The sequence below is a fragment of the Eucyclogobius newberryi genome, unplaced genomic scaffold, assembly GCF_026437365.1.
Source record: "Eucyclogobius newberryi isolate DKJ021-1_F unplaced genomic scaffold, fEucNew1.0.hap1 SCAF_21, whole genome shotgun sequence".
Classification (NCBI taxonomy): Eukaryota; Metazoa; Chordata; class Actinopteri; order Gobiiformes; family Gobiidae; genus Eucyclogobius; species Eucyclogobius newberryi.
Window position 1 is genome coordinate 13,114,360 of NW_027315846.1, and position 11,763 is coordinate 13,126,122.

At 39.8% G+C, this 11,763-nt stretch overlaps 1 protein-coding gene across 1 annotated transcript; it reads right to left on the reverse strand.

Moving 5' to 3' along the window:
• Nucleotides 1–646: 646 nt before the first annotated feature.
• Nucleotides 647–10,651, reverse strand: akap12a (A kinase (PRKA) anchor protein 12a). The gene is made up of 5 exons (XM_072457104.1): nucleotides 10,316–10,651; nucleotides 7,583–7,682; nucleotides 4,616–7,491; nucleotides 1,112–4,534; nucleotides 647–1,027 (listed from the first exon to the last, which is right to left on the reverse strand). Exons 1-4 carry the CDS (start codon nucleotides 10,418–10,420, stop codon nucleotides 1,127–1,129), a joined length of 6,489 nt encoding a protein of 2,162 aa, XP_072313205.1. The 5' UTR covers nucleotides 10,421–10,651; the 3' UTR covers nucleotides 647–1,027; nucleotides 1,112–1,126.
• Between the last annotated feature and the right edge of the window lie 1,112 nt (nucleotides 10,652–11,763).

Genomic DNA, 11,763 nt, shown 5'->3' on the forward strand with positions numbered 1-11,763 from the left:
GGCTTGTTTTGCATATCTTCTATAAAATGTTGTTGATGAACTTTACCCAGTTTTTAACTTCACAAAACAAAAGCATAATAATATTTGTTTTTGTTAAGGTTTTGTAAATATACTGTGGTTACAATAGATTCTGCATGTAAATATTTTGGGTATATGTACTGGTTACTGGTTAAAAATGTAGAAAATGTTTAAGAGCAAAAGTGCATTTCAGAATACGCAGCAAAGCAGTTATGTACATTTCAATATACAGCATTTAAGTGTATTTAGAATCATGTCTGTGTTTACAACGCTATATAGTCAGGTATACAAAAACAACCATTGCTAATAGGCATCATTATGTCAAGAAATACAGATTTATACCAATTAGGCATTACATTATGGCCACTTGATGGAATGTGAATTGAAGACAGTGATGTTTATCTCTTGACCATGTGTTGGTGGGTGGGATACATCAGGTAACGAGTGAATATGTTATTGTATTAATAAGATGATTCATGGATGAGGACAAGAATCTGTATGTGTTTCATTAATATTATGAAGTTATGTGGTCAATGGCCATAATATAAGGGCTAGTTAAGGATGTGCTCACAATAAGAACATAATGTTTCTGTAAAATACATTTAATTCCAGCACAATTGTCTTTAAGAAGATAACAGTGGGTTGCATTTTCTTTGAAAAAGCCGTCAAGGTAAATAATACTGGAGTGGGCATTGCCGGGAATTATGTAGTTCAGTGTCAAACGTTTTTCCCCCTGAGAGCTTATTCCAGTTAGTGTTTTTCAAACCGAGCATTATAGCTTTTTATAATTTCTTCCAACATAACTTACTTAAGGCAACACTTTCATAATGGTGAAAATTGGGATCTGTTATTGCACTGTATAAATAAACAATAAGTTATGTGTACGATATTGAAGCATAGAAGGTGCATTTTGAGCCACAGTGATAATCAGAGATGATCAGTTGATACCCGCTTTCTGTCTCAGAATTTAAGGCTTCAACATTAATGTCTTCCTTGGTGATAGTCCAACCTGAAAGATTGTCAATATAAAATCAATTAGTAGATCAATGTTTTCTGTTTTTTAGAAAAATGTATTGAAAAAAATCTCACTTGCCTGTTGGTAGCTGTATTAATCCCACTCGATGGTGGCGATCGCAGATGCAGTTTGGGGATCTTCAAGCGCGACAGCAAAATCTTCTCCTTCACTGTCAATATCACACTTGAGAGCATTCATCTTTATGTTTTCTAGACTTTCTTCAAAATCTGTTTTTGTTTCTTGGAAATGGTCTGGTTCACTTCCAAAGGATTCTTCAATCTCACATTGAGGCATAGTTGCTATTTGTTCTTCAGCATCGATATCTTCTTCTGCTTCCATCCATATATCTTGGTTCTCATCTTCATCTTCTGTTTGTTTGCCTTGATCCTTAGAAAACTGAAGAACAACCAAGTTAGTTTGTAAAACTCCTTTTCCTTCTATGTCTTGTTCTGGTTGCACAGCTGTTTTTACACCAGAAATATAATCAACTATTGTTTTAACTTCCTCATCTGTTTCCTTTTGCTGATTGGATTGGTTATCAACATATATTAAGACTGGTTGGTCAACCATTTCTTCTGTTTTGACTTCATTTTGCGCAAATATTTCGCTGTACTGAGTGCTGACATCCATCAGACTTTTGTTGTGGCTAATATCGATATCTGCCATCTCTTTAATTGGTTCTTCAATTTCAGTAGACTGTATCCCAACATCCATCAACTCTACATGTTTAACTGTCACCATCAAATCTGGCGCTTGAATTGTCTCTGTTGCTTGGACTGCTGCCTCTGTCATCACAACTTTGTTTTTTTGCAAATCATTTTCCAGCTTGGTTTGTTTCTCTTCTGCTTGGACCCCAACTTCAGACATCGCTGATGTTTCTGCAGGTTCATTTCGGTCGACAACATGCGTTAACGTTTGTGGTGGGCTGGATATAGTCTGTTCAGTTGTAAAGTGGCTGGGTTGGGGCAGTAAAGTTGGTGCCTTGCTCTGCCCAAATTGAATGTTTAGCTTGAATTCTAAAGAAAGACTTGATGGGGCCTCTATGTTACCAGCAGATGAGATGATCCCAGTATTTTGAGGCACTGCAACTGCTCTGTTATCTTGAGTTGCAGATGAGATGATCCCAGTATTTTGAGGCACTGCAACTGCTCTGTTATCTTGAGTTGCAGATGAGATGATCCCAGTATTTTGAGGCACTGCAACTGCTCTGTTATCTTGAGTTGCAGATGAGATGATCCCAGTATTTTGAGGCACTGCAACTGCTCTGTTATCTTGAGTTGCAGATGAGATGATCCCAGTATTTTGAGGCACTGCAACTGCTCTGTTATCTTGAGTTGCAGATGAGATGATCCCAGTATTTTGAGGCACTGCAACTGCTCTGTTATCTTGAGTTGCAGATGAGATGATCCCAGTATTTTGAGGCACTGCAACTGCTCTGTTATCTTGAGTTGCAGATGAGATGATCCCAGTATTTTGAGGCACTGCAACTGCTCTGTTATCTTGAGTTGCAACATGATTTTGTCCAGATGCTTGTTCTTGAACATCTTTCATTTCATCCATTTTGGTAAACACTTTAGTTTCCATCACAGAGTCTTGTATAGCTGTAACCTCAGTAACCTGTGACTCCATCGATTCACTGTCATCACTGAATTGACTCTCAACTGAATCAACTGGTAGTACTTTATATTCTGGTTCCTCTGATTCAGGGGCTATTTCTTTTACATGTTGAACAATTTCTTGCACAGCCACCTCGTCCTTTTCACTCACTATCTCTGGTTCAGCATTTGAGGTAGCAGAAAAACTTTCCACTCCAACTGTTTCATGGCAAGAATCCACAACTCCTTTGTCTTCCTGAACCCCAATTTCCAACGCTGTATCCACTCTTGCCTCTGCAGATTGGATATCCGTATTGACCACTTGTACTTGAACTTGATGACTGTCTTCACATTCTACTGCTGGTACACGCATTAGGGCAACAGTTGTACCTTCTTGTGCCACATGAGTTACATTATTTACTTCCAATGGTGTTGTTATTTCAATGGCCTCTTGCTCTTCTTGCTCATTTATGACAATGCCGAGAATTGGTTCATGTATTGTCGTTGTTGTCTCACTGGATACATCAGGGAACTGTGATACAATATCTAAGAGAGTGCATGTAGTCAGTTGTGCCGCCAATGTGTGCTCTACATCAACATTTGTAGTCTCAGGAGGTGCAATTTCTTCTTCCTTTTCTCCTTGAATGCCAACTTGCTCAACCTCAGTAAGTTGTTCTGCATGTTTAGGTTCATCGAGGACCTCTGCATTGTCCACACATGGAATAGAGGTTTCTTCTGAAATTATATCACTGTCTTCAACCTTCTTTTGGATCATATGGTCAGGCATGATGGCTGTCACTTGTAGCGTAATGGCGCTTTCTTCTTGTAGTGCAACATTCTTAACTTCAGCAACCTCTGTCACTGGACGTGGTATCTCTTCCTCCAATTGTTCCTCAGGATTGACCTCGATTTCACCAACATACACTTCATGCATTGGATCTTCGATAGACGATAAAGCTATTTCAGAACTTTTTTCAATAGTAATTGTGTGTTCAAGTTCTTGCGCAGTGCCTGAAACCTCATAAACTGATGGCACGTGCTCAACTGGTAAGGCTCCAACTTCTTCTGCAACTTCATGGCAATGGTCTATTTGTATTATTTGGGCTTCTGATGGTTTAGTTTCTGAATGGTCACAATTCACATCTATAGCTTGATCAATTTGGGACATTGCTTCAGTTTCGCATTCTGCAGCTGAAGATATAATGACTGGTTGATTTAGTACATTGGTCTCTTCTGGTTGACTTTCAATTGTTTCAAGTACTTCAACTTTTTCATCAATTTCATCTGCGGCAATTTCTGGGAGTGGTGTGCCCTCCAACTCTTCAAAACCCTCCTGTTGGGTGGCCTCTGTAGACACTTCGTCAATGGTTTGCTCCATAATTTCTTGGTCACTTGATGGCAAAATTTGCTCTTTAAGTTCCTCTGCAAATGTTTCTTCAAACAACTTGGTAGAATCTTCCACTTGTGAAATGTCAATCTCTAGAAGTGCACCGTCTGGTTGTTCTCTGCTTTCTTGCTCAATGGCCTCAGTGACAGAAACTAACTCCTTATCGACATCTACACTGACTTCATAACTTTGTTCCTCTATTATATCGTGGTCATTCTCACCAATAACATCTGTCTCAGGTTCTTCTATAGCTATATCTTCAATAATTTCTTCTTTAGTTGCTAAATCAGTCACTGGCACAGTTTCTTCTTCTTGCGTAGCTACCTCTTCATCTGCATCTTCTGGCACATTTTGGCTTTCTAGTGTAGGCTCTTGTATGTCCTCTACATCTTGCTTGTAGATAAATTCAAAATCATCTTCTGTTACAATTTCAACCTCCACATGTGTCTCTGTTACTTTGTACATTTCCACTGGAGCTTTTTCGTTTGATATCTCTTGGTCCAACTTATCTGTTATCTCCTCCGCTTCTGGTTGGTCTGGTTGGACTGTTTTGATGGTTTCAGCAGATCCCATCACCGCTTCTGGTTGGTCTGGTTGGACTGTTTTGATGGTTTCAGCAGATCCCATCACCGCTTCTGGTTGGTCTGGTTGGACTGTTTTGATGGTTTCAGCAGATCCCATCAATGCTTCATGTTCCTGTATGGCCTCCTCTTCTTTGTCTATTTCCACTGTATCATCTCCTTCACCTTTTAGTAACTCTGGCTCTGATGGTGCCTCTGATGTGATTAGTTGTGCATCATTTGATTCAGATTGTTCTGCCACAAGATCAATTCCTTCAATGTTTTCTTCTAACAATAGTTCTGTAGACTCTGTTCTTACTTCCTCTGGTTCTCCTTCATGGCTCTCAACTAGCAAAACATCTTGGACCACATTTTCATCTTGAAGTACCGTATCTATATATTCTGGGACCTCAGATAAGGATTCAATCATATAATCACTGTCATCTACACTTTCTTGTTTCACAGCCCTTTTTCGTACAGTGTGAACTTCACCAACATCTATTTTTGCCGACTCAAATTCCACTTTAGAAACCTCAGATACATACTCAGTTGAAAGGGCATCTTTGAATTCTGACAGGCTTTCTGATACGACTGTAACTGGAATGTCGACATCAGTATCTCTAATTTGGTCGACCTGAAACCCTGTTTCTAGGGTCACTGCATCAGACTGTATTTCCATGACATTTTGTTCCTCACTGGTTGATCTTTCCAACATTTCATGAGTGACATAACTGACAACTCTTTCTAAGGCCAGCTCTTCTGAACAAAATGTGTTGGCTTTTGTTGCTTCAGAAATGATCTCAACAACTTCCTGAAGCAAAACTTCAGTGTCCTTAACGTCATATTCGACAGGAACTGGTGTCGCATTGCCAGACGTCTTAGTAGATTCTGTCAAGTGGGACGCAGCCGATAGCATTAGCTCATCTGTCTCATCTGCCATTGTAACATCTACAGGCTCTGGAGCAGTTATAGCTTCGGATGTTAACTCTACCAGATCGTCTGCTAGTGTGTCATCCTTAGCAACATCCTCCATCAAAGAAGTAACTACAGTTTCTGTGATGTTGCCCTCTTCTGGGATGTCACTTAGCGGTTGATAATTGCTGAAATCCGTGAGTTCGTCTTGATCCTGGTTTGAAGCAGTTATCTGTGTGACAGGGTGTTCTTGGACTTCTTTCACAAACGTTTGGTGAATTTCAAGAATGTGTTCCTGTTCAGATTCAAGGTCACTATCTTGGATTTCAACATCAGTCTTTGCTGTCTCCTCTGTCTCGGACGTGTCAAATTCTGACAGAGGGACCACAGCTGGTGTTTCTGAGTCTTCTTCCATAGAAACCACCTCCCTATCACCTTCATCAGAGGAGAGTTGATCCTGTTTTTCTCCTGATTTCCCCTTTCTTCGACCTGGAAGTAGTTTCCTCATGGAAAACAATGTCTCCTCTTGTGTCACTTCACTATCTGATTGCACATTGTCTCTGCTTTCCTCGTCATCTTTAGTTTTTCTTTTTGGTGTCATGAGTTTCTTAAATGATTTCCAAGTTGAGCTCTCGCTGTCTGACGGACTACTTGCTTGTTTTGTCATAGAGGTCACGACATCCCCTGCCTCATTTGGACTCTCCCCCTCGCCAACATCTTGTTTTTGTTCATCCTCAGAGTCCGATGTTTTTCTGCTTCGCCTTCGTCCAGACCCACACAAAACAGATTCCCATGAATGAGATGAGTCCTTCCTCTTCCGGCCCTCCTCTGTACTATGATCTGATACCCGCTCTCCTTCGCTTGGCTTTGTCTCCTCCACAGCCACAGCTTGCACCTGTAGCTCTTCACTGCCAACAGATGCCCTTTTTAAACTCTTTTTAGGCGTCATGAGTTTCTTAAATGCTTCCCAAGCGCTCAATTCTTCCTCTTGGTCTGTCATTAAAGGTGGAGGTGAGGGAGTTTCTACAATTGTATCTTGCCGCTCTGTGTTTTCACTTTTTTGGTTTTCAATTTGCTCACCTGAATCAGACAGGGTGCCATCACTTGATCTTCTTCCTTTTTGTCTTTTTGAACTTCTTTTGAATGTTCTCCCCGAAAATAGTCTTTTTAATGGACTCGACTGGACTTTTTCTTGTGAACTTGTAATTTCTGATTCACTGTCTTGATCTGTTGATGGAGATTTACCTCTGTCCACAAATTCAGGGGGTTCAACTGCTTGCTCTGCATCTTCTTGCACCTCTTTACATTCAATCTCCTGTTTTTCAACACTCAAACTAGCTTCCACTATGTCTTGTTGATCTTCAGGTGCATCTGCGTATTTTTTGCTCATATCAACCAACTCCTTGTCCTTGTCCTCTGCCTCTGCCTCTTCTTCCATCTTCTTTTTCTTCCGACCCGCAAATATTCCAGTAGTGAAAAACATTTTAATTGGCGACACAATCTCCTCCCCCTCCTCTTGGTGAATTGGCGATTGCTCAAGTGTTACAGTTACATTTGCATCTTGAGCTTCAGCATTACCTGCTATTTCTTTTGTTTCAGTATTGTTTTCTTCTACAGTTTCTGCCACATCATCTGACGTTCCTTCTGTCAATGTAGGACAAGTAGTTGAATCATTATCTTGTATTGCGTTCAACTCAGTAGTTTGTTCAACATCTTCGTATTTATTATTGCTTGTGGTTTCCTCCAAAGCATCCAGTTTTTCTATTTCTTCTTTCTCTGCCTCATCATCTGCTTGGTCTGCTGATCCTTTTTTGACTGTCAGTTTTAAACCAATGTTGCTGAAAAATCTCCTAAAGCTTTCATTCAGGTCATTCTGCTTGGCGTCTATGTTCATTATTTTAATAGGTTCCTCTTCGTTTGGATCTGGTAACTTCTCTTGGACATCTGCAACTTCTTCAGATGCTGAGCCGGTCACTGGAATGTCTTTGTCTTCCTCGATGACAGCTTATACAAAAAAAAAAAAAAAGATTTCCTGATGCTAAAGTTGATATACATTAAAAATGGTGCGGTAAGCTGTATAAAAATGATTACCAACCTTCCTTAGCAAATTGATCTTCACAGAGGCCATTGTCATCTGCTGTTGTCCCATCTGGCTTTGAATTACACTCTGAGATCTGCCCATTGTTCTGCATCAGCTAAAAGCAAACACAAAAGACTCATGGTAAATTATGGAGGTGATAAATCAGCAGTACTTAAATTATTAAACATGTTGAAATATTTTTTTTAATCCAAATTGGAGCTTTTATATATTGACAATGTATAAATTCCTTTTCACGTTTGAATAATTTTCTTAAACGGCTTTATATCTACATTTACAAAGGCAAGACAGTCAACAGTATTCATTATAAAAAGCAAAAATAGCAGCTAAATGTAAATATATATATTATAAATGGGCTATTGCATTATGTGTTTTGTCTCTTACAAAAAGGTTGTCATAAGTGCTAGAGGAGAATGTAATTTTTGCAAACTACTGCACTGACTTGTTTTTCTCAGTTGCTGTCTGTTGAATGCACAGGTATAGTCACATAAGTTCACCACTGATCCTGATCTTTAATGTTGATTATATGGTCTGAGTAGGGACTGGGAACAAATATGTTTACCAGACAAATTCACTAAACAGCTGTAAGACTAAAGTTCTGTTCATTTGAATCTGTACCTGCTAATGGGCAAGGATTATGTAACTTGGGACATGTATTTGTCCTTTACAGAGGACAATATTTGTCTTGGATGATTTTCAACCATTGTCTTTCCGTAAATGTGTTACCTGATAGGATAATTATTTCTACTGTGCAGTCATATTTTATTAAAATTATTATTGTCTGTTTGGAGTTTGCAGTTTAATGTAAGCACTGTTCTGTTTTGAGTCTTAGAAGGCACACACAACAATGAGCTTGTTTTAACCCCAAACTGATCATGCATAAAGAACAAAACATTACAAAGTTGCTGACACAGTAGAGGAGATGTCTCTTGTTTACGTACTTTCTTATCTGAGAACATTGATGACAAAAAAGTAATTTGTATTGTGGCAGTGGAAGCAACATTGTGGAAAGTAGTGCACATATAGAAGTTTTAAAAGAGGCAGTAAATAGTGGTGAAAATAGTAAATACATTGTTTGCAGTTGTTCTGTGAAGTATAGTATTTGCAATGTGAAGGTTCCAGTATGCATCTTACTCTCAGTTATGTTTTACTTGGACTACTACTACTTAAAGGTAACAGTTCATTGACTACAGATATGGAGTATTTCTTATTTTCCCTTATTGACTTCCAACTGAGCCTCAACTACTGATCGTACACTGCCCACAAATAATCAATGTGTCCTTTTGCTGAGAGCAGAGAAACTGTATCCGCCCCCTGGGTTTGGTCTAAGAAAGGAAGGTCATTAATCCATCTCTCTTTGTTTTTTTCTACTAAACTCAACACAAACTACTGTAAAACAGACTCCATCAGACCGCATGAATCACAGACTACCGGTAATTAAGAACACAAAAGTATTTGTTCTTTCACTTCAATGTGTGAAGTAATTACACAACTATTTGCAACTACAAGCAACATTCAATACCTGCTGAATTGTTTATTTTATAGCATCACAAGACGAAAGTCATGAGAGAGTCCATTATGCACCAGGAAAAGATTCAAAACAACTATTTCTTGCAAATAGCATCAGAAGCTTTAATACATGTTTGCGTGAAAAGGGTCTCTGATATTTGTAGACAGCGTGACTATTATCATTCCCAAGTGATTCAATTTGATTACAATTCAAAGGTTCATAACTCTATTGAAAAATGATGCATCATGTTCAGCAGTGGTGCAGTGGTTAAAGGTGATGCACATGTTTGTTTACCACTGCCACATCATTGTAAGTTCAATTCTTGACCTCGACCACATTATTTATTATTATCCTTGCGTTTTGATTCACATCAGCCTAAAATAAATTACACAAATGTGTCTGAAAGCATGTTTAGAAACACTGATTATATCCAACTTGAAGTAACGTGAACATTGTTTTTTTTAACTTGTGTTGTCAAATTTACATTTCAAGTATGTGGACTGACTGATAAGATTAAAGGCATCAATTATCAATTAATTTTCCACCATTATAGTGACAATAAAGACAACCCAAAGCATAATATCAATTGTCAAACTTTGAACAAATAGGGCAAATATGTGTTCATCTATCAATCATCATCTATCATGAAAAAAAAGTAACTTAAAGTCAGCTTTACACCATGAACATGAAAGTCTGGTCCTACATTAGTGACACTGAATTGGGACTAAACCTCAAAGATATTCTAGTCAATGGGTGTTTGTCTAAGCCTTATCTCAGTGGGTAGAGATGTTTACTAGATAGCCTAAATATCCTGTCAATGGCGGTTGTATGCATGCAAAGAGATGTGTAGGTCCTGCAATAGACAGGACAATTATTGCATTGATATTATGAAATTAAATAGCCCAAGAAGCGTCTTTTAGACACTGTTATTTTAGCCTTTTAAAAAATGTTCTCCTCTACAAAGATGAGTAAAAATGAAGGTGTCAAAGAAATGTGAATGCATGATGTAGCTTATTCACTGGAAACTCCTCTGTTGCCAACAGCACGTAATCTTTTGGCTCACCACTCCTGCACTGTCTGTCCTGATTAAACAAAAAAAAAAAAAAAGTAGCCTCAGCAAAATATGCAACACACAGTACCATCTATCCGTGTCATCCATTTGCACAGGCGACAGCAAAACAAGTAAATGAAGTGATAAAGAAACACAAATCCTCTCAAACCTCGTCATGCGCGCTTTCCCCACTTGGACCACGTTCCACCGCGCTCTCCTCCGCCGCCGCCGCCTCGCTCTCTCCGTCCCGTTGCGCAGACTGAGCATCTCCCATGATCCGGTCTGCAGTTCTCCGGTACGAGCAATCCGGGATGGAGCGAGCACTTCACGGCATGCAGTCCGACGCCAAATGGCCCTGCCTGGATGTTAGGGAAAGGTGTTTGTTCTAGCTCCACGCCTCTGTCGCTCCCTCCTCTCTGCGGACATCACATGAAGTGGATGAGCTCAGAGTGGACCGGGCCGGACGGGACCGACACGCCTCTCTCTCCTCACTGCATCAAACACACCGAACCGCAGAGGAACCCATGTGATGCCTTCAAATGACTGTCCCAAAGGCAACAAGACCCCGGCTGTGTCTCAAGCTTTTCTTCACTTGACATGAGACAGTAAAACATTTAGCCGACCATAGGTTACTAGAGTTGACTAGTTATTTCAAATGAGTCAGCATACCATGTTTAGGTTTATCCATTTCTATTAGAACTTCATTTGAAATAAAATTAAATGTATTAAATGGAAATATAAACGCTGCAACTAATTTATAGCCTATTTACGAAATATCAGGAAAAAGTCAGAAAAGGTTGTATTGCCAGGGTCAGTGACCGTTCTCAAGTAGTTTGCTTTGGGTCATGGATATGGTGCAACACAAAACCAGAAAAGAAAAAGGAAGGCTAAAGAATAGGAATTTAAATAGGCTAAATTAATACACAAATGTAGGCTTATGGCAATTCACTAACAATGACCACAACCCCAGATACGATGCAAGGTGTTTATTGGCAGGAGAGAAACATGAACAACACAAATGTACGAAGTTGATGCCGTTTTGGGGCTTCTTGCGATGAGGGCTGAAGGCTCCCGGGCCCCGATACCCCATCTAGGAGACAAATTAGAATAATTAAAACAATTTAAAAGAGGGTGGGAGGGGCACGACGTCATGAACACAGGTGTATGTGATCTGGATGATTAAGTAGTGTAGCTGCAGGAAAGGGCGTGGTCCTGCTCCCGAACTTAAAGGCGCAATGGACGATTTTTCGGCGATTTGAGAACGCAGGCGGAAGTGCGCATGCGCACTCCCCCGTGCGGACTGATACAACACACACGTGCGTTTGTTTATTAACGCAACGGATCGCATCGCATCGCTCGTCTCCCGTAGATTTCTGTCCACTTCTGCGTCAGCTCGAACTGTCTTTCTCAGTCTTCATTTTGCCCCGTACACTGAGGGAACTATATTATGATAGATCCATGCGCTTAGACACGCGGAAACGTGGGGAGGAACCGCACGCGGCTGCAGGTGAGCGGTAGGTGCGTTTTATGATTGATACGTGGCAGGACAAATGATTTATCCACGCCACGAGGAAATATGATAAAAAATTTGCTGAAATTTTTTTTTTTTGCCCAAAT

Bases quoted from the DNA above. Each gene is read 5' to 3' on its own strand.
- akap12a (XM_072457104.1), bottom strand. From the start codon at position 10,420: ATGGGAGATGCTCAGTCTGCGCAACGGGACGGAGAGAGCGAGGCGGCG. The intron at 7,683-10,315 runs GTTTGAGAGGAT...GTTTGCTTTTAG, and splicing joins GGGAAAGCGCGCATGACGAG to CTGATGCAGAACAATGGGCA. The intron at 7,492-7,582 runs GTTGGTAATCAT...TTTTTGTATAAG, and splicing joins AGATCAATTTGCTAAGGAAG to CTGTCATCGAGGAAGACAAA.